Source organism: Pygoscelis adeliae, unplaced genomic scaffold (genome assembly GCF_000699105.1).
Source record: "Pygoscelis adeliae isolate BGI_AS28 unplaced genomic scaffold, ASM69910v1 Scaffold22, whole genome shotgun sequence".
Taxonomy (NCBI): Eukaryota; Metazoa; Chordata; class Aves; order Sphenisciformes; family Spheniscidae; genus Pygoscelis; species Pygoscelis adeliae.
In genome coordinates this window covers 1,331,570-1,355,515 of record NW_008824350.1, presented here as the reverse complement: position 1 = coordinate 1,355,515, position 23,946 = coordinate 1,331,570, and the positions used below count along the sequence as shown (strand labels likewise).

Below are 23,946 nucleotides of genomic sequence, written 5' to 3'. Positions count from 1 at the left end.
CCTGTCTCTGCTTTTTTCTCTGAAGGAAGGAAAAAGTCCAAAGTTAAGTACAGAGCCATCCTCTCCACTCAATCAAATGATTTAACTTCAAATGCATAATGCACTATTTACAGCATCTTGCAAGTTATTCTTCTTCTGCAATTGTACAAGATGATTAGCTGATATAGCAATGGGCATAAATCCATACTTCTAATATATTCAAAAACCCATTTACCTAAAAGTAGTTGTTTGAGCACTAACTATTAAACAGTGATATTTACCGAAACTAAGTGTGAGCACTTGGCAATTCTTATCAGACTGTATTAGTAGTTCTCCATAAATAAGTGACAGCTAAAAACCCCACAAATAAAGGGTATGCTTAATAAATCCTTCATGTTTACATGGCTTACAGACAACTTAAACCCTACTGACAAGATGATTTAAAGTGAAACAGCTATTTTTTCTATGGTGAAGAGGGCAAAAGCAGCATCTAGAGCCTGACGTGATTAGTCACAGTTTAAGACTGAAAGAGGAATACCCTTGCTTTTATTTTAAACAAACAAAAAACAAAACAAAAAAACAACACATAACAAAGGAAAAGGTAAAACCTACTTAAGCTAAAAGATACCACAGACATAAAAGAACCTCAAGTAGGAATAAAGCTACCCATAAAAAAATAAGAGAGATTTGAGATAAAACCAGTATGCTTAAGTCATGGTTGGGTGGTTGCTTACTGCATATTGCAGTCCTTATATTCCTGTGCTGTGGAGTGAATCAAGTATTCTTCCAGTTTGTGTAAACACAGTATTTTCTAAAATTTTGATTTCCTGTTTTTACTCTGATCTTCCAAAAGGACCATTCTCTTTTGAATGGCAGCTGATCTGCTGAACTATACACACTTGGTAAATGGCACTAGGAAAAACTGAAATAAATAGCAACTCAAGTGCACTTACCTTGATCTGCTCCGATCCTTGTTGCGATCTGAACTCCTTTCACGATCTCTGTCACGATCTCGGTCTCGTTCGCGGTCTCTGTCTCGGTCCTTAGTTCGGTCACGATCCCTATCTCGCTCTCGTTCACGCTCCCGTTCCTTCTCCTTCTCTCGTTCACGCTCCCTCTCTCTTTCACGCTCCCTCCTTTCTCGTTCACGCTCCCGTTCCCTTTCTCTTTCTCTGCGTTCTTTTTCAATTTCCTGTCTTTCTTTCTCCTTTTTGCCTTTTTCCTCCTCCAGTTTCTAAAAACCAACAAGAGAACTTTCACAGTTAATTTTGTAGTTATAGGAACTGTATATTCCCGGCGCAACACACAAGGCTGGTAATGGAAATACCAAAACCGCCACTGATTTTAAAATATTAAACAGGGTTTGGTGGGTATTTTTTGGAACTCGTAAGTATGAAATCAAAATGCAGCAATCACAAGACTAAGTTTCGTGCAAAGCATAGATCTACACAGACCAGCAATCTCCAACCTTAGCAGAGTAGGGCTGGCCTCGTATTATAAGCTGACTAAACTGCACATACACAGTGCACTGCCAGTCATGATTCAGGTGGGCCACAAATTCCCTTGGCCCTATAAGCCACTTGGGTACAAGCAAAGTGAACTTCTAGCTGATGAAATTAATTCTGTTCAACTAGGAAAATATATTTCAGTGGAATGTTTACTGGGACAGCGAGTTGTTTCCCAAAAAGTCTTGGCAGACCAAAACCATCCTATATGAAAACTTGGGTGAAGAAATTTATCCACTTACACGTGGTGCATGTGGTTAAACAGTGAAGAGAGCTGCAACCTTTCCCCTTTTCCCTCCCTAAAAAAGTTCTAACAGTTCATTGGTAAGAACTGGACTCTGCAGAATGGAATCCTTAACTTCCACCACTGCAAGATGGAGAGAGTTAAAAAAAAGGTTGGAAATAGCTCTTTTGAAACACAGAAACTAAAGGGTTACCTGCTACAGTTTTACTAAAAATTGTACAAAATTGCCACTTTTTTTTCAATTAGAAACAGTTCCTATGACCAGAATTCCTATAAGACAATAGAAAATACATCAACAGAATGATAGATAAATCCATCCTTGGAAGCAATTGTTATGTGTTAACTTACAGATGCTGTGCTAGGACATGGACCGCCAACACTGGATTAACCTTGCCTATAAGCTATGTTTCTGGGAGGAAGAGCAAGTACACGGTTCACAAATATACCAAATAACAACCAAATATACCAAATTTCAACCTGATGGATGTCAGAATACCACTTTTTTGAACAAATATTGAGCAGAATAAACAGGTTTATCCCCTTTGGCTTCACATTTACCATCACTGAAATGAAATTAAAAACTGGAACAATGAAACAGCATTTTCTCTGTTTGTTTTTTTTTTCTTTTCTTTTAAACAAAGCATTTAAGACAACTTTAAAAAGCAATCTTACCTGATAAGTGTTCTTCTGCCATAGGCACAGGGACCAGAGAACCGACAAAGGATTACAGAAATAAAGCTAATTCACTAGTGATTAATGTATCCAGTGAAACTACACTGCATTGATAGCACAATACAGGCAAACCAATGTTGGATACATTGAAATCACAAAAGGAAAAAGGGACTAAAAATGGTAGGAATTGGTAGAAAACTGACATGAAAAACCAAAACTTAGATTCTACAATATACACTGGGCTGAAAACCAATTTCTAAAGGACTGTATTTTACAGGAGCTTGACAGTGTTAAACCTCAGTACGGTCAGATGTTAAACTAGGTTGTCAACTTTTAAAAATCCAACTTACCTCAAATTTCATATACTTTTAAAGAAAAGTTTACATACTGAAGTGGTTGATACTTACAGGTTATCTTAGATGTTCCAATAGAAATTTCTTTGGTTGAAACTCCTGCTTTTTTGCCACTCTCAAACTTTGTTCATGGTGAGATTTCTCAAGAGAGTGGATTTCTTTTTTTTTTTTAACATATTCACACAAGTGTAAATATACACACGCAAGTCGGTGTATTAAAATCCATTTTGTAAGTCCGCTTTCTTAAAATCCAATTGAAAAAATAAATTGGCCTATTTTGTAATCAAAATCTGACCTCATCAACTTCTATCAGCCTAAATAAGAGGATCTGAAAGGGTAACGGGATGGGAACAGTATCAGATAAATTGAAGTAATGAACAGAAATGAACAGGTAGAAGAATTATAAATCTTACCTTGAGCTCTCTTCAGACTCGTCCGTGCTGTAAATGGACGCCCCCTGCAACGCTGATACCCTGACAGTCTGTGGTTATTGTTTTATAAACTCATACCAAAAACATGCAAAGGTTCACTGTGCTCACTAGCCAGCTGCTAAAGATTCAACAGCCCCTTTTAAACATATCCAATATACACAACGACTACTTTCAGTTGATTTTTAATGTTAAGAAACCCAAAATAGTCCCCCCAATAATACAGATTAAAGGCAACAAAATGCCCAACAGCTTCTGAAACAACGAAGCATGGTTTTTGTTTGGTTGGTTTGTTGTGGGTTTTCTTTTTTTTTTTTTTTTTTTTTTTAGAAAACTTATTACTTGTTTGCATCTTAGTACCAGTGACGACTTAGGGCTCGGAATGGAACACAATTATACTGAAGTTTCACCACTGACCAGTTTCACGTTCAATTGCTGAGCTTCTCCAGATGATTTCTTCTAGAATTTTTCCCCAGGTTTTTATCTCCAACAACTTCAGTCAAGAGAAAAACTGAATACGTGTACATACAACAATGTGTAGTCACTTGTGTTTACATTGATACAGTTGCGTGAAAACATGGTACCATCCCCAGTGACTGCATGTGGTAAAGCTAAATAACACGGGCATACTTCACCTTGCTGACCTTGAACATTTTCTTTAACGTTGCTTTAGGGGTATTTTGAAATAAAGGTGTGTGCTCAAAAGAGGAGCTTGCTGATACTTCCCTAGGCCAAGGACCATACCAGTCTTGTTGGGGAAAAAATAACACCAACTTTAAGCTAAACATTAAAATAAGAACATTACATGCAATAGTTGTGCTTTACTATCCGCAAGTATCATTTTCCAAAGCAGAAACATTCACAGATGCACTAGCATTAGTGGAAACTTCTGTAAGTGGGAACCCTGAGGTGGGACTTGATGTGCACAAACATTTTTCCAAGCCAGTTACCCCTTTGCATATTTTTCTGAGGGGGCATCCATAAGTATAATAAAAAACAGAAGCTCATACTTACATCCTATTCCATGTTACTTTCCAAGCTGTGAGTTTCATCTTGCATTAGTCACCATATGATCTCTATCATAATGGTGGGGGTCAATGAATAGATTAGCTTTATGGGAATTTACAGTTCTTCCATGCATCTAAAGTTTGGTAAGTCTGGTAACCACTGACCTAGTTTTAATCTTCCCCCACTCTTAAATTAGAACTATTAAAATAAAAGACTTAAAATTTAATTCAACTCTTCATAAAATCTTGGATTATGTTACAAATCTACCTACAGAAACACACTCAAGTGTATGTCTTATACTGCAGCCCCGTTTAGCCTTTAGTTATAAATATCTTGACTTAATGTATGTGTAGAAACTTAAGTTGCCTTTAGTCATGTTAAAGTGAGAAGACTGCAAAATACTCAGTAGCAATCAAAGCCTTAGCATAAAGATGTCAAGGGCCACTTTAACGTGGTAGTTGTCTTTTTTTGACTTGTAAAGAACTATATGTATATTAAACCTAATATAAACATCATTTTAAGTGATATTGCAATGTAATGCTAAGTTTTATAATAGTGGTTTTTTGGATTTTGAAAAAGCCTAATTTGTATCAAGTGCAAAAACAAGAATACTACCTTGTGTGTGTCTCTGAATTTACTGATCTCTCTTGATATCAGGTCTCTTTTGTCTTCCTCCATTTCTATAGCATTTATATCCTCCTAAAAAACAAGGGGGACAGGAGGAAAAGCATTAAGAGCCATCTGTACAGACATAGGAGAACAAGAGAAAAGCTGAAGGTTAGAAGTTTTCAACCAGTCTTGCAAGAGATAAATAAAGTCCTTCTGCAGTACCAAACCTGACAGTCTGATGTTAATGAGTGAAAAAAAAAAAAATCAGATGGACAAGAGTCACAAATCTGGCAACTAGCAGTAAACATAGTCATTGTCAAAGCCTACAATGTAAACGAACCTTGGTGATGAGTGGATAAGGTATCAGTGGGGCCACTGGAAATCTGCGGAAAATCTGCGGAAAAATCCACGGAGATTTTTTTTTTTACAAATAGATTGCACACTACTCTGAAAAACAATGTTTTGTATGTTTGTACTATAAAGCAATATTGTATTGCTGTGATCTCATTTCTTTGATTCAACAAAATTACAGAAGAACCTCGCTAATTCTCCCTTCTCTGAACTACTTAAAATACATAGTGAGGTCTCATATTAGTAAGACTTCACTGAATTACAAGTATACTACAGGATATTAGTACACTATGGTAGCATCATAAACAAGACTAAGCTACACTTGCCAATATAAATGATCAGTATATTTGCGGTGGGTATGTCTTGATTTTATTTACTCGCTAATTCGCAAAATTTGGTAGATTGCACCTACTAACTAATAGTTAGTGCGAATTAGCGAGGTTCCCCCGTGCTTGAAATTGAAAACCAGATTCCACTCACTCTCAGTTCCCCGCACACATTTTCAACTCCCCCACATCAGTCATGCCTTCATCCAGAAGAACTAACAACAGACTCTGCTGCTAACACCAGCGGGAGCCTTCTTCACATCAAGCCCTTCAGGGGACAACAGCCCCAAAGCTGGCGAGTTTCCCCACCCCCACCCCCCACATATATCTGCATCCATCTTCCCTTTCCCCCCACCCTCCACAGTCCTTCTCTCCCCTCTCCTTTAAGGGCAAGAGAGCAATGAGCTAGGACCACCTCTTCACTCCCACCTCTATCCACACAGGCCAAAGATGGCAACTTCCAAGTTTCTTTTCCTCCTTCCCAGTATGGGAGGGATGATGGGGTGTAATTTCAATCCACAAGTGCTATGTATTTAAAAAGAGCTTATTTGTCTACTTGACTAGCTCAGATTGGTCAAATTCTACATCATACAGAGCTAGCAGAATATCCCTCTGTCCCAGGGACGTACTCAGCACCCAGCTCTTCCAAGACTGCAGTGGTCTCTTACGTTTAACTACCTGGCATTATTCATGGCCATATACATATATATGTACCCACAGGACAATACACATTGTAACAATGCTTGTAACAAAAAATACAGCTGATAGCATTAGACAGTGACTCATTTGTAAATTCTCATCCAAGAAAGCATCTTCTCCCAAAGGGAGGGAAGGGAAAGAAAAACAAATTCTCAGCTCAGCACTCTTATACCTCAGGTCAGCCATGGCTAACCATGTTGTGTGGAAGATACACTCGCTCCCTGAGGGAGATGTTGCTTCTTGCATCACACTTAAACTCCATAAGCATTTGAAACTGCATTATTGCCTTGGAATAGGTACTTTGCAGAAGACTTAAGTGGGTAAAAATCTTGGTCAAACAATTTTCCAATCTCTTTCATATTAGGTGCAGAATAGTAGGTGTGAAAGCCCGTTTTCCCATGGTTAGAAACTTGGCTGGAAAAGCTAAATCTGAGTTTGCTCATTCTTATTCCCCCTTCTCCAGTTTGTTTTAATCCATAGAAAGGTCATCCACAGAAGCAGTTTAACAGGGTTTTTTTGTATTACATGAAAACCAGCTGATCAAATCCAGCCAAAATTGAGACGTGCATGTAAAAGTGATTTTGTAAGGCAGGAAGATTACAATATGCCTTTCATCCCTGAAGGATCCCTCCAAGGTTTGTGAGTTATACATATATGCAATTAATGAAGCACTTCCACATCTGGAGAGACAGCTGCAACCAGTTGGATCAAGGCACACTACAAGAATGCGTACTATAAGCAGAGAGAAGAAGAATTTTGTCCAAAACTACCAGAGCAAATTCCTGCCATTACAAAAGTGCCCTGGCATCTTTCAATGGAAATAGACAGTATGCAGGAACTCTTTACAGTTGTTTTTTTAAGTTCTCATCTGAAAAACCCTATATGCACATACAGATTAAATTGCACTAAATTCACTATTTCCACCTTCAGAGGGATGAAAGGTCAGTTCAATCCTGCCCAGATTCAAACCTGTTGTTCCAAGAAGTCTAGGTGCTTAGATGCCTAAACCACCCTGAAGGGATGGTGTCTATAACTGACTAGCTTTCAGCTTAAAAAAATGAAACTGCTGCTGACATCAATGCTTGTTGATTTGTTTTCTCATCAGAAGTTTAGGTTTAAAGTATTTGCACAAGGTTTGGCCATTATATAAAGGTGAGTTGAAGAAAAATCTGTTTTGTCCAAAATCAAAACACATACGTCCTCCTTCTTTTCCTTTTTCTTCTTCCTGGGGTGAGAGTCAGATTCCTGGGAGGGGGCATTGAGCTCGCTGGAATATTCTCGTATTAAGACTTCAATGGCCCCTTTAATTATCTGATCTCTTCTCTTCGTTTCCTCATCCAGTGCTTCATCGTCATCATTTGTTGTCTCTGGTCTGGAGTTCTAAGGAAAAATTGCAAAGTAACAGGAATCAACAAATTGAGAATAATATTAGTTTTATTTCAGAAGTTCACCTTTGCTCATCACATTCGTCCCCCTACAGCATTTACTAAAAAAACAAAAAAAACCCCACAGAACCAAAACCACCTACAAGTAGTTATCAATTGCAGTCAGATCTTTTCACACTGGCAATACCATAGGGACCACAGTTTTACATGTGGAATGGCTGCAGAGAGCAAGTGTAGGATTGCATAATAAAATAGAACAGATAAATGGTGATTAAGGTGGTAGACAGGAAAAGAGAAAGCGCACGCACGCTCACAGAAAGGCAATCATTACAGTCCAGCTCTTGGTCAAAAGTTTCTGCCTTGTACCCTCCAGAACTTCAAGTCCTTTCAACAGCAGCTCCTCAAAGCCTTCTACTTAAGTGCCATGCAATACAAATGTCTACCTGTAACCATCAAGCTGCAACTTATAATGGGAGAACTATATTAAAGAAACATTGTTAGGGAAAACATTCCTTGCACAGCAAACATTTTCTTATTATTGTTGATCAATTACTTTTAGTTCCTCATCTTTTTGCCCTTTCCACCTTGTAGGGAGGAAAGGGAACAGACGCAAAGAAGTGCATTTCACTAAATGTTACATGAAAGGGTAGAACAATGATCTGCATACTGAGCAAGGTAGCCCACCTCTTGATCCCCTGAATCTTTTAAAAAAATGGAATCTCACCTGAGAATCCAGCTGGGTATCCCGTCAAGCGATAGGTGGTGGGTGGAGTGAGGGGGAGGGAAGGGTCTGATGGAGCAGCAGCTAAGAATGAGGGGGAAGGGAGGATTCAGTTGGAGCTGTAGAGGCTGCCAGGCCAAGGAGAAGCAGGCTGAAAAGAGCTAGAAGGCAGTGACAGGGAGTGGAATTGAAGAGGTCCAGGGAGAAGAAGTGATCAGGGAGAGGAGCTAATTAGATAAAGGTTTGCTTGGTGTGTCTCTATAAGAAATAGTGTTGTAGTGTACACGTTTGATTTCTTAATAAAAAAGATTAAAGAAAAAAGTTGCAACTTTTGGATCTGAGTGGCACCAGCACACCAATGATGGTATGAAAGGAATCGCAAGCAGTAGGATTACAATATGCTTCATCAACACTCCTTCGCAATTCACAGCCTTTCTTTGCACCACCACAAACAAAAAAACCCACAACATTTGGAGCTAACACATTCTACAGTTCATTGGAATAGACACATACTGTTGTCTTCACCAAAGCCACAAACAGTACAAACAGTACCCTCTGCTTTATTACAATCAATCCTGGGGGATTGATTGTAACCCACAGGAGCTCACAGAAAACAAGAGTTCATGAGAGAGAGATGTACAAGAACTCCACTGATACTTTAAGCTTGTTTATGCTATCAGCTGTGAAGCATAGTATTACAGGTGATGCCAACAGGAAACAAGGAAGTATGGAACAGAAGGGGCAGTCAAGTCAAACCCTTACCTAGGTTAACAGCTAGTCCATTACTCCAGTCAAAACTCATGAAGTTAGCACTCTGCTTTACTGAGCCATTGCATTTAATCCCATACACTGGGTACACAGTCAAAAACGTGTCAAGTACTTCAAGTCATCATTACATCTCTAGCTCTGGTTAAATAAAATGAAGTAAAAGTACTTGTGTTCCCACTGTATTTTACATACCTTTAAGAACAAGTCCGAATTGGAATTTTTAAAATTTACCTGCTATATCTGATTAGTATTTTTAGTTTTCTGAACAAGAGCCTCTTCTCGCTTTTATTTTACAGAAAATTGTTTTAGGTACTATCTTAAGGCATATGCAGAACTTTAAAATAGAGACCAAGCCCAACAACTTGATTGTTATGTGAAACACATTATTTTAACAAAGAAATAAATAAAATTCATTTTAACGCAAATTTGTCAGTTAGGTATCTTTGTATCTCACAAGAATTCAACATATCAAATATCTGCAATTATTCCAGAACAGATCCTTAGCTTTAGAAAGGAATGGTACAAAACCGATTTCCCCATCTACTAAACATCTGTAAGCTGCCCACTGCCTGATAACTGCGCCATCTACTGAATGATCTACCACTTTCCTTGTCATTAATTTGTTCTAGATCATCGGTGGAGGGGAAAGAAACTCCAGTTCTCCTCAGACAGATGATTTACAGACTCTGACAGAGTTAACAATTACTTCTAAAGTTTATATACTTCCAAGAGTTTCTAAACAAAAATGAAGCAACAGAATCATAAGGTATAGCACATATTACTACACTTTAGAATGAACTACAAAATTAATTCTAGAGATTCAGTTGTAGCTTACAGATAAGTTTGAATGCTGGTGAATTAAGAGCTTACACTTCACTGCCTTTCAACATATCTTCAGACTCATTAATGTGATTCTGGCGAAATCCTAAAATGAATTAAGGGCAGAGACAAGAATAGAAACTAAGAGATACACTCGCAATCTGATCTAGCAAGTACATTACATTGCCCTCCTGCCAAAATAACACAAGTCACACGTACGTATTATATACGTACCCCATTAGAAGCCTTTTTCTTTGCTTTCCATTCATCTAGCTGAGCCTTTGTCTTTGCATCAACTTTGACTAGCAGCTTCTTCTCTCCAATCTGGAGGTCATGGAGTAGTCTCAGTGCTCGTAGTGTGGATTCTGGTTCTTTGTACTCACAAAATCCAAAGGCTGAAATGGATGATTGAAATGAAAAGTAAAAGTGTTAAAGCTCTTCAGGTAATTTACTTTGTGTAAAAAAATGCTTTGAATCAGTAACTTGGAACACAGGCACTTCTTTTTTTAAAACCAGGAGTACGCATCAGAAAAAGTCAGAAAGATCATTCACTGTATTAGTCTTTGATATACCTAATGGCTCACTGAATAAGGTGAAAGCAATACACACACTGTAGATGCCCCATCCCTGGAAACATTCAAGGTCAGGTTGGACGGGGCTCTGAGCAACCTGATCTACTCGAAGATGTCCCTGCTCATTGCAGGGGGGTTGGACTAGCTGACCTTTGAAGGTCCTTCCAACCCAAACTATTCTATGATTGTGTTTGTAAAGCTTTTGACATGTCTGTCTTAACTGAGGAATGCAGTCTATATGAAGACATGTCTCAGGTGGATTTGCAATTGTCTGAAGACCAAGGATATCAATCAACAGCTCATTGTTAACCTAGAGGAAGGGGTATTTCAAACTAGGTTCTTGACAACAGTTACAAAAAGTTGTAAATGAGAAAAACAACTCATGAGAGCTAAATAAACAAAGTATGATATATAAGAAAGCTGAAAAAACTGAATTGCATCTTAAAGAAAAAAAACAACCTAGAGAAGAGATGAAAACACTAACAGCAAAAAATAGTAACCAGAATTATTTCCTGTATCCACTGGAGAAAGGTCACAAGAAAAAATAAATCAGTTCAATTTGATGATAGGGAAGGAAGAAATTTTACATCAGGAAAACCTCCTTAACAGAGAAGGATTATACATAGTAATGGAAGAGACTATTAACAGTGCTGCAAATATGCTCCTTTGGAGGCTAAGTCCAAACTGGTAAACCTTTCTCAGGTATGGCCTATAAACTCCTGATTCAGTCTCAGAACAGAAAGGTGAGCAAAATTAGGCCCCCAAGACATTTTCCCATTTAACCTTTCTCAATTTTATTTTTCTCGTTCTGTCTTGATTCCAAGGACAGAAAATACTAGCCCCTTGCTAGGAAGTATTTAGCAGTTAAGTATCATATATAATATCTTAAAATGTAAAAGTATTAAGAATAGCAACGTGTCAGACATTTGAAAAGCCACCAGGTAATAAAAACGAGAGTCTGACTAGAGATTTTGAAAAGTATGAACAATTACCTTGAAGTTTTCCAGATGCCCCTTGTACTCTCTTCCAACTCAAAACCAAGCCACATTTCTGCATTAAAGATAAATATTATTAATTAAATATTATAGTTTATGTTCAAAACATTACAACTTAACACCTTTTTGCAAAAGATGACATGTAAAAATGGTAAACTACTAAAAATAAAATATGTCTATGTTCACTGACATCTACAGCTTAAAAAAAGCTCTACTCTTCACTTACTGACTTTAAACTCAAGCATAATGGACTGCTATTCCAGTGAGTGGGACTAACTCCGCTTTTAGTTTCAATCCACTGCTTGTGGGTCATTACTTCATTCATCAGCCAGGGATGAAGTTTAACAAGCAGTCCACTGTACTTACTGCTAGAAGCTGCCGTATGAGCATGTCTGAAGCCTTCTCAGAAATGTTGCCTACAAAAACGGTGGTAGTGGGACCGCTGTTTTCATCGTTTTCTTTGTTCTTTAAGCCAGGATGTTCTTTTCTGGCTCCCAAATGTTTTCCAACCATAGACACTGTGGTAGGAACTAATACCTAGAAAGAGGAGGAGAGGGTGTAAAATAAAGTCTTGGGTTGGTTGGGGTTTTTTTTATTTAAATCCATAAGACAAAAAGATTTGGGGATGCACATGTATTTCAAAATTAAATTTCCATAGTTAGGCTTACAGAGTGAGACACAAATAAGTGGTTCAGGCTTTAACACTCTATACAACACAAAAAAGACTGCCATTTTCTGGCAAAGACAGACAGAAAAAAAAGGTGTACCTGAACATGGCTACTGGAAGGTCTCAAGGTGAGCATACAGTAACATTAGGTATTATTTCTTCTACAAATAACTAATTTGGAACATTTGAGTCACTGGAAGTTGAAGTACCTTACCTAACAGTGTAAAGAGCAAGCTGCAAATAGGAAAGTAACTCTGACTCAAAAGGCTTCAATGGACACATGACAGGTCTTAAAGCTTTCACAGAGTGAATACACACTACTGCTTTATTTAATCAATACACAACCCAAAGCCTCTTTGGGTTAAGGAGCAAACATTTGTAAAATAAACCATACAGAAATAGGCACCATCATCTGTTCCATTTTGCTGCAACTCTCTCCTTCCACCTAAGATTTAACAGTACATATGCGCTGAGTCTGTCTGCTCAAGACACCCTTCTCAAAGTGTCACTTAATAAAAGTTTTAATCAGAAAACTGAATAATGCATTTGTTCCAGTATCTTTGTCTTAAATACAGTGGTTACCATGAACATATCCTCCTGTAACAGATAATACAAGCTATCAAAAAATTCAGTATTTTGGGGAGATTTCACTTATGCAAAATCGTAGAAATGGTAATTCACCTTGAAGCCAAGAAGTAACCTTTATATTTTAAAGAGCAGTTTTTTCCGCCCCATAAATCATAAACCGTCCTTCCAACTAGAAATTAGTAAGACAAACAAAGAGACCTTTCTCTCATACGCTCTTTATAGATGCATATTACATGCAACTATTCCTTCCCCTGCAACATGGGGAAAGAGAGCTTGTGTAAGCTTGTCAATGAACATCTTTCTTGCCAACTTAGCAGTGCTGCATGATGGCCTTATAAACCTGGATGACGTGATGCCTCCAGAGCACTCTGTTAGGCCAACAAACTCAAAAGCAAGAGACCTGGAATCTAATTGATCTAACTGTACCGCATAGGAAGACCATGCATGACCCAAAGGCAAAGCCTAAATCATTGTATTTGGGAGAAGTACATCTTCTTGCAAGAACAGTAATTGCTTCACCTTTGCAGCTAGCAGCTCCAGACATTACTTCAAACTTTGTCTAGGTCAGAAATTAGCATAATATTTGCATAATAGTTGCATTTAAAGTGAGGCATTTCCTTTCACAGTATGAATTCTGATAGAATAGAGCAGAACAAAAATACTGTTGACATCTACTAAGTTTTACTCTCCATTTTATTTTGCTATCATGTCATCCCCACTGTAATACTTACAGTCGGAGCAGGAGCCATAATGCCCATTGGTACAGGAATCATAGGGGTCCCTGAGAAAGACAAGACATTAATATTAATGTGCCCTGTTGAGATTACTGAAGAATACAAATGAACTGATCAACATGATTTCCAAACCAGACAGCAATTTTGGCCAAATAAGAATTTCACAGTACCGATTACCAGTAATTCCTTAAGCATTCAAGCATAGCCTGAGTACACTAACATACCACGTGTATCCTGGTCACTTTTATCATATTACCATTTCAATTTTGTTAGTCACAAACAAATCTATTTTCAAAGCATATTCAAACCACAGTATTGTTCTAGAAGATAGCTGTGTGATGAACGAGGCAGGGAATTTCATAAATACAGAGAAAAAGCAGCTGAAGTGCTACAGATGATAATCTCATTCCTGACTTGCTCAATTTGCATAGCACAATTGATTCTGCATACAGCTTAGGGATGAGGTCCCACAGAGAATGCCACCAGGCTTCATGCTACTATTTATGGAATAGCTTATTAAAGGCGGCATAGAAAACCTCAATCCAGAAGCTCCCTACCTGCTCAATATTTGACTTGGCAGTCTCTAAAACTTAATTTAAAACAGTATTTAATCAGGTGAAACCATGCAATACCCTCTTTCCCACTACCAAATGCACTGGCAGCTTTAAGTACTATCACGTGAGCCAATATCCGATCGTAATACAGGCTGTTTATCTTTCCATGCCAGTTGCTAGAGCAGGTTAAAGATATTAAGTGAATGGATTTCAAAACTACTTGCTGGCCAGTAAAGACACTAAGACTCAAGAACAATGAAGTCAATCTCATGTTCTTCAGAGAAATACCCTCTAGGGATCCTAAATCTCTTTTTTCATTCTACAAAACACTTTCTTAGTCTTTCACACTCAATCCTTCCCTTTTGATCCTTCTCTTCTCCATCTCTCTTACTGCTGTATTCATAAAACCCTAACCAAACTTCTGCAACCTACTGTTCCTGGACTTGTTCCCCTACTTTGTCCAGTGCTTAGTCCTGAAACAATACTTGTCCTCAGACACCCTCTCCAGCTTTCTCCTCATCCACTCTAGTTTTGCTTTGATTCCATCATTTATTTTCTCCATCACTCAATCCTCTTCCTCAGTCCCTTCATATTAAAGTCATACTACCTCCTATCCCTCCAAACCGTTCAGAGAATCAAAAGGTGTATTGCTCTCCCATTCTCTCAGTTTTAATGCACCATGGCATCTCACAGACTGGAGGAACTACTCCAAGACAAGACTCTGTCTGTGCAGCCCTTTAACTATTACAACTATAATTATCATGACGATGAACTTGGATTTTAAAGTTACAACTCAGTAGTAAGATACTTGTGTTTTCTGAAACTATCAGCCCAGTGCTCAGGAAAAGCAAAAAAAAAAAAAAAAATCAACCAAAAAGTTGGGCATCATCAGCAAACATACTGATGATCAAGACCACAGGCATCATTTAGCTGGTATACAAAAACCTGGTGCACCTATACCTTGACTACTGCCTACAGACCTGGTGTCTGCAACCCAGGAACAACACGTAGCCTTAGAGAAGAACAACTACATGACTTAAGTGTTGAAGCAACTGCTTTACTAAGAAAGACTCTACACTGAGAGACTCTTCAAGTGTGGAGGTTTGCAAAGCATGGAACACGACTGAGGTGTACAAAACACAACTCCCACATCAGAACTGGGGCAGGAGGGGGACACTAAGTAGGCAAAGAGTTTAAAGACAGACATAAGAAAGTAGCACTTTACACAGTGGTTAATGAACTTCTCAGATTTGGTGCAAGAGGCGACAGTGGAGATGGACAGTATCAGCAGGTTCGAAAAATATCAAAATGTTCATGAATGACAGGTCCAGAAAAAGATAAGGAAAAATGAAAGATCATATTCTAACATCCCTAACACTAGAGTTGTGAGGAAACAGACTCAGAAAGCAGACAGGTGTACATGCCCACCCTAAATACCATCTTGTATTTCCATTGCCCAGACAATGCATCAGGCTATGTGGACTGCTGGTCTGACCCACTACAGCATTTCTTACATACGAACTGTAATTTTTTACATCGTAATGGTATCCGATAATCTTCAGAGATGACAAGAGTTATCCATCACCTCCTTATCAAATCTTCCACACTTAAGAGACAGAAGTGCTAGAACTTCTTATTTTTAACAGCCATATTCTTAAGCAAAGCAAAACACTTCCTAACTTCATTCTTACTCAAGCACACCGCTCTAGCTGAAACTTTTCAAAAAATTACAGGCCAAGTAAGATAACTAGAATATGAAATTTTGGCCAAACAGCTAAAGATATAATATTATAAGCCACTAAAATTGTGATCTTACATATGGAATAGCTTCAGAGTAGATTTTCATAAAGTCACCGTGGCATTTTTGGCATTTTCAACTCTATCAATACACTTGTGTTAAGAAGCGAGAGATCCATATCCTCTACATGTCGAAATATGTTGTCTGCACAGGTAAGCAAATAATGTTTCTAGTGTGCAGAGAAAAATTTAATTCTCGCCTAATACCAGGCTCCTCCATTCTACATATTGTTTGGATTACTAATACTGAAACAAGACTATTTATACATAAAGTCAAACACAGCAAGAAAACAAAAAGATCTTTGTTGCAGGTGTTAAGAAACAAACGTTCAGAGCAGAAACTTGTATCAGGCATTTAAAAATATTCTTTGGAAGTTATTTTTAAAAGGATCTGGTGTTTTTCACACTAGTATATATAAACTGGAGCTAGTAAAGATAAGAGGTATGGTTTTAAAATTTAGCCTGAAATTTTTGATGGCAGAATCAAGAGCTCTGCCTTTAGCAGAAAATAGGTAACATCTCATGGATCTCAGGAAAAAAGTTTAGAAAAATGCAAGTAAGGTAAGGATTAGCCTGATGAAGGGATGTGCACAAACCATTCCCGAGTTCAGCCATCTGGTTTCTGAATGCCTTTATTGTCTACAAAACACTTGTGCACAACATAGCTTAAGATCATACAGTCAGGAGTTATTTTCTGCAGCCCTTGTGATGAATTTTAAAGGGATAATTCTCTGATGTATTCCTCTCTCCCACTCGCTGTATGGTCTCCTGCCTCCAGTCACTGTTATCTATACTGGCAATGTACAGAAAGAAGGTAGTTCCAGACCAACGAATTAAAAGTCTCAACACAAAAAACAGAGGCTGATCTTACAGATGAACAAAGAAAAAAGGTGGGATTAATTTTGGGAAGATTAGAAGGAATGAGGAATGTAACAGTAAGTTTGCAAGATGTGTGGAGCATGTAAGAAGCAGAATAAAAGACAGTGGGACTTACAAAAAAGTGGAGAAAAACGATGCAAGAAGTTGGACCTTCTCTGAAAGTTACTCCTATATTTTCACACCACACGTACTCAGTTTACCCAAGTGTTTCCAAAGGCTATTACAATGGTTTATTTGAAAGGAACTGGAAATCATAGTCTACTGTCAAAACAGTGGCTCTCAGAATACCTAACATTAATAAAAATCACCACCTAGCTTCAGTCTTGAAAAAAGGTCCAAGACAAAGTCCGGTATTGTCTCTAATGGTTTGATTTCTGGTCAGACGTAAGCAGCTTTTGGCAGACCAAAAGAAGCTTGCTCACATGACATGGTCTGTGGGTAAACTAGAAACTCAATTGCAATGTACACGAATCAGAGATATTGAAATACACTAAGGGCCAGTAACTTTTGTAAATAATACAATTCAGAATAATAAAAGGAAATTTATTTCTACAACACTTCCATATACTAACATAACTTACCAGGAGGTACAGGTGGAGGAAAGCCAGGAAACTGTGGGGGTGGGATCCCGGGGGGAAGCGTTGGAATTCCCATAGGAGGGCGATTCAAATGAGGTGGAAAAGACATTCTTCCAGTCACAATCTGTCAAAAAGACAGAAAAGGAAACTTGTACTAGTCAGTTCCCAAACATGAATTACAAAAGCAGTGCAAATGATAAGTCTCCATAATGATTTTAAATCTTTATATGGACATTCAACTACAAACTAAACCTATTTTTAACTCTTTTTCCCCAGCTATTCATTAAGTTACAAATGTAGTAGAAGTCGTCTTTCACAATGAAAAACAGCACTTCTAGGAAAGTGTTTCAGAATGAAGTGAAAAACAAAACTGTATCTGACTCCTCATACTAATGGTTTACAAGGAGTGTGAATTAAACAGTGTTTGACAGTTTGTACAGTTTCTTTAAAATAAAGCTATCTTTTGCAGTATCTGAAAACAGAAATAATCTTGTAATGCATTTTCAATAAGGTAAGTGGTTCTCTTGTACAAGAAACAATCACACAATACAACTGTGGAACAAGATGAGATAAAGAACTGGGACATCCCGATGCTCAGCATTAACGGGAATTGTATTTAAGACAACACTGGGGAGATCCCCAAATTCCAGCACAGAGACAGTTAAAAGCTTGGAGGAGGGTTCACTGATCTATAACTCCCCAGTTCACACATCTTCTAGAGCTCAACTTGAACGATAGCCCATGAACTGAGAGTCAATATGCTACCATGGAGAGTAAAGATTGTTTTAACACCATTTGCTATTCAGATGTTTATTATTATGTGCGTATTACTGACCCTGTAACAGACACCACCCAATAATAAAAAACTCAAGATCACTCTTAACGCAACTAATGAGGCATGTATTCTTGCTTCCAATATTATCTCAGCAACCTTACATGGTCAACTCTTCAAAAAAAGGTTAGCCCTCAGTTCTAAGAAAAAAAACCAAAATTGGTCACCAATATTACTGCTGGGCATATAGGTACATTCACACTGCAGTGAGGAAGCACTAGAGGAACTTCAAACACACTGACACCGTATCACAAGAAACAGGAAACCAGCTTTGCTGGAGACAGATGTGCCTTGCATACATGTATAAGAGCAAGTAGTTAATGACAGTCTTAAATACTAGAAGTAAGAGCTAATATCAGTACTCCACCATAACAGTAGATACATTTGAAAGAGCTAAAAAAATATAATGAGAGAATCATGTAGCAAAACTTTATTCCCACAGAGTCTGGAAACAGCTATGAGAGGTAAGTGTATATAGTGGACTGGAGAGGATAAAAGGGAAACCCAAATGCATTTGGTAATACCTTTGAACATCAGAACTTACTTATTCTGGTATAAGAACACATATATGACCCTATAGCATAATTCACCCAAAGACACATTTACAACTACATCAATTACAAGAGGTTCATGATCATGGCATTCATTAATTGGCCTCAAAGGGCATTCATCAACATCTCAGCAGGAGAAAAGATAAATGTTCCTGTGACACAAGGTCTAAGACGGTAGAAGAAACAAGACAGCAAATGCAAGCATTCCTCCAACAGTTCAGTAAAGATTATTTTATGCAATATAATAAACATAAGACCCTTAGAATCCATACGCCTAAGAACACACTTCTTTTCTGTCATTCTTGAATTTTTAAAACTGAATGGGCAAAGAAAAGCAGCAAAGGTGTTCTGCCAAAACATTTAACTTAGAAGAACATTGTTTATTGTCTATTCAGACTATGTGCACATCAGCCGACCTTCCTCTAGAATCTGAAACTTGGATGGTATGGAAGGGAACAGAACTCCCTTATCCACCTTAATATCACTATTTGAAACTTTTTCACCAAAAAAACAGCCAAGGGCCCCAGGAAAGGCAGAAAATTAAGAACTTCAAGGCTCTCAGTCCTTATTTATACTGCGAGCTGATAGACAACTGGACAAAATTCAAAGCTGTTTTGAGGCAGGATGGTAGAGCAGTAAGGTATTGGGTCTGAGATGGTTCTAAACAGGCTGCAATAGCGTTACACCACCTGAGGTCCACAAGACATTAAGGAGTGGTCTGTTAAACAAAAAAGAACAATTGGGGAAGTAATTTTCCAGGCCGCCTGTAGGTGCAGTCCCTTCTCTCACTCTGATAAGCACTTCATCTGAGACACCATTTTGGAGAAGGTAAAAAAAAGCCTAGGGACTAAGAGGTAAAACAGTCCTTTGAATTAAAAGATGCTGAAACATGCCATACTCAATGGATGTTGCACACAGGCAAAGTTGGTTTGGTTTTTTTTTAATTGAAATTAAGAAAGCAAAGATTTAGCAGTCAACGAAGTAATTGTTACTGCATAAAAGAAACAAGGCAGTTAGTAAGAATGGATCAAATTTAGTCTTTCAGGCTTCAGCAATCCATTTTACTTGAAGCACTCTGTTCTTATTTTTTCCATATTTGTACAGCTATTTTCACAGCAGCTAGAAAGCTGCCCTGTTACTGACTTAATTCTTGCACACACCAATCCTAGCACCTCTGCTGTCTGTGACACTGAAGATCAACACTAGAATTAAAGAAAGCCTTCGTCTCTTTCTTGCTACTATATGTAACTACCAATGTGAAACCGGCAGAGCGAACAGTTTTATTCTGTTTCCATCATGAAAACTGTGAGATCAACAGATACCACGATTGAAACTGCTCACTGGAGAAGTGAGAGACCTGGACGAGAGAGGAAGATGCATCCAGTTCCTTGCATCAGCCAAGACGCTACAATGAAGGAAGCTGCATAGCACATTTTTTCTGTCAGCAGCTAGAGAACACACAAGAAATGTACATACTCTTCCAACAGTCAGAGGGGCCTCTGACATCAAATTTATAAGCAACTACAAACTAAGGGTTAGGTATGGAAAGTTAAAGAGATGCTAAGCTGGGTCTAGGTAGAATACACTTGTAGAAATCTCAGGAACAGTATCTTGAACTTCTCTGCAGACTGTCCTACTACCCTGCCAGTACGGTTCAGTAATCAGCATCTTGATATATTTACTGTGGTCTCAGTATTGTATATGGTGATCCTCAAATTTCCCCAATATATTCAAAAGTGTAAGTAAGGACCTAAACAGTCCTGAAATATTTTTAAAACCTCAGCTGACTTACGAAAGTATTACCACAAGTGAAACTGGATGTAAGCAGCATTCTTGATAGCTGCATTTTAACTAGCAGCTCTTGAAGTGAGAGATTAATTTGTGTGAATGTTGCAGTGGTCACAAAGATACAGTGAGCATCAAGAAAGATGCACTGCAAGATGTGAGAAAAGCAGTGAGCATCTGGCCTGACACCATTCAAAATACTGAAACAGTGACATCTTCAGCCCCCAAAATGATGGATTTGTGTCAGGTCTCCGACTCAAACTGCAGTCAATTTAGGCTATGTCCATGCCAGCAAGCAGGGCAGCACAACAGGAGCAGGTCTGTTAAACAAAACAGATGGAGCCGAGACCCTAATGTCCACACTACATGTTTTGGGAAGGTCCACCCCACTGGAACAAATGCCCATTTTCAGGTAAGAGTGCATTTTTCAATATATTTTCATCCAAAAGGAATCCAGTTCATCCACTGGCATAGTGCAAGCCAATGTGAAAAAAGGTTTCCCAAGTGAGGATGACTGCGAGACTTCCTTCAAAAGCACACTCCTGATCCAAGTTAACACATTAATGTAGGCGCACACTTTATTAGCCTTAGGCAATTTTTGTAAGCTGCAGATTAACGATGTGACGGATGGCAAAACATCTAAGCTTACTCTAAGCAGACCCAGCTCAAATCCAGCCTGAGCTATTAACTAAAGCAAGTGCTACACAAACACAGCTATAATATTCCAGGGTCAACTTTGGCCTAGAAGGAGTTCAGTTGCTTTCATACACTGCTCTTCTGAGTTAATAAGTCCTGGTGGAACCAAACGCCATGCAGAGCCAGCTGCACCAACCTTCTGAAACTTGGAGTGAGTACTGGAATACCCATATGGCTCCAACGTTTGGTAAAATCCACTGAGACTTGTAAATTCGGACTCAGTGCTACCCCTGCTGGGCTGGAGTTCTTGTCCATTAGAAGCATGCTAGCTCTCATGCACAACAAAACAAGTGCACAGGGCTGGCCTGAGGGCGTGCTGGACTCAAGTGTCTGAGACTACACAGAACTCAGAATTACTATGAAACAAGGGTCACTGTCATTCAGAAATTGCTGCCCCGTGCTTCTTTATTATCTCCGACTCCCAGAAGTCCCAATAAGAAGGGACTATATGAGAAGATTGTACTGGTCTGGCTGCACTTTAAAAAAAAACGTTTAAAGAATACTATGGTTTAAAAAAAATTACATTAAACTACAGTATTCTTTAAACCTTTTTTTTTTCTTTACTCCAATTTTTTAATAAAGGGGTGAAGATATGTCATAAAAAGAATGTAAGTTTAGTAAAAAATCACTGGTAACTAATGTATTTTAAACTGACAGTTATATCACCTACTCAGGGCAGCATCAAAATTCTACCAGTGTCACAGGATTAATCTCCTTAGTATCTCTGTGTTTACACATTAACTTTTATTTAAAAACCTGCAAAACATTTTAACCATTTTCAAAACAGTTAAGTTTCCCATGAAACAAACAGTTTCAATACTTACTGTTGAGCTGCTGTTATACTAAACAAAGTTAAAATTAACTGTAAAAATCCTGAAGTCTTAACGCATAAACAAACTTAGTGTGTTTTAAGAATACATACATGTGGTGTCATAACAGCAGTGACAGTATGGCTGTTCTAGCTGGCTTTCATTTTGTCCGATTTTAACTTCTCTCCAACGTTTTTCCAATACAATTCTTCTGCACCACAAAAAGCTGTACACTTAGTCTAGAATAAGTTGCACAAAGTAGCTGTGCAAGCTAGTACTTCCAATAAGGGAGCAGTAAGCAAAAAACTTGTTTGCAATTTTTTTTAAATTAACTACAATTCAGCTTCGATTATAATCTTAGTATTTAGATTATTACAAGAGCACCTGACAAAATCCACACCCGTGGCAAGTGTGTAACACTATGCTATTTAGTAACACCCTGGTTAAAGAGATGTCATACCAAGATATTTGATTTGTCTATCCATGTTATTATGTTTCACTGAAATGTCCCTATAAAAAAGATTTCACACTTAATGTTTCTAATGCTTTTTAAGAATTAGAGTAATTCCTATTAAGAATAGTACAATGTTTTGGCATCTGATTCTATTGTCAATACCTAGGCAGCAACAGAGAATGAATAATGATTTCCTCTAATTTATGACAAAGTATTTTATACATTTTGTATCATATCATGGGTGCAGCTGAGCAACAGAAGCATTTTCAGAAACAATTGGAGAAAACATATGCGGTAAACCAACCTATTAAAGTCAGTACTATCACATAGGCTTTTACATCAGTCTCTACATGATGTATGGATTTTTAAGCTGTTCCATTTTAAAAATAACTAACCCCATAGTTTGTCACCCATTGGAGATGCTGCTTATATTACTGCTTCTCACAAAAAAAAACCTTCCTAAAAGAAAAATCTTTTATTTCAAGCCAACTGATTCTCTCAGTGAAAATGTCCACTTTCTCACAGAGTCCTACAGTTTTCTCCAAAATTGCCTGCAAGCTAAGCAAGGCATCAATGTCAAACACAACAGACATAGGGAGAGATAAAACCGATTATAGATTTTCTAAGTATATTTATTTCTTAACAAACAAAACTAGTATTTGCTCAAGACTGTTTTTCAGAGGTGATCTAGAAAGTGTTCACTAACTGCCATGAAATAAGTTGCATCCCAAACTATTATTATGAAGCAACCCAAAAAGCAACACGCTTATCCAAACCAAAGCTTCAGTCCGAAAGCCCTTTAACTAGGGCTCCATTAAACATGTTGCCAGAACTTTAGGATCTTTTATTTAGTTCCTAATCCTGTGCCTCTGCACCCACGTAAAGCCCTAGTCAGTCAAATAAGTGACTCTCCACTCCAACTTTGCTGTTAACTCTTCCCAAAACACAAACATGGCTGTGGCATTACAACATTTATGTGAATGGACACTTGAGAGACAGAAGCAGAGAAGCGTGAAGCACTATGTACAACACCACCCCTTTACAGGGAAAGTAGGAAACCGTCCTGTTCTTCCTTCTTCGAGTTTGTTCTGGACCATCTTCCATAAGTGTTGATGCAATATCTGAAGCAATGCTTTCCTGCCCCACAAAAAGTTACTAGAAATCCGTGTGCATGCATTTTAATCCAAACAGTCTGAGAACTACACAACTTTAAGATTTCACGTCCTGTAAGCCCCTGTAAGGCCTACTACAAAAAAAAGTTAGTTGCGTTCAGCACGTTCGCTGTATTTAAATAAATAAACCTCATTTCCTTCAGGCAGACAAAGGTTTCCATTTCTATAACGTAAAAAGACATCATGAGAAAAACATGCCAACATACACACCACAACTGTTACCGACGCGGATGAATCACTCCGATTCTTCCACGCACAAGCTGCTAGCACGTGTTTTAAGATGACTACCCCACTCCACACTAAGGACATTAACTTCCCTGCCGCGATACCATCGAAAAACGTTTCCTCGCATGACCCGTTACCCAACATCGAAAAGTAAAATCCCACCCACAGTCAGAGGCGGCCCGGCCCGGCCA

At 38.2% G+C, this 23,946-nt stretch overlaps 1 protein-coding gene across 1 annotated transcript in view; it reads right to left on the bottom strand.

Annotated features, from left to right (window-relative positions):
- The window catches only part of RBM25 (RNA binding motif protein 25), a 27,122-nt gene extending 9,774 nt beyond the window's left edge, over nt 1-17,348 (bottom strand). The window contains 10 exon segments of the mRNA XM_009319186.1: nt 2-19; nt 933-1,213; nt 4,805-4,888; nt 5,139-5,192; nt 7,372-7,554; nt 10,102-10,262; nt 11,432-11,489; nt 11,801-11,971; nt 13,421-13,470; nt 17,235-17,348. Of these exon segments, the coding sequence (XP_009317461.1) occupies nt 2-19; nt 933-1,213; nt 4,805-4,888; nt 5,139-5,192; nt 7,372-7,554; nt 10,102-10,262; nt 11,432-11,489; nt 11,801-11,971; nt 13,421-13,470; nt 17,235-17,340 (1,166 nt within the window). The 5' untranslated portion in view covers nt 17,341-17,348.
- Between the last annotated feature and the right edge of the window lie 6,598 nt (nt 17,349-23,946).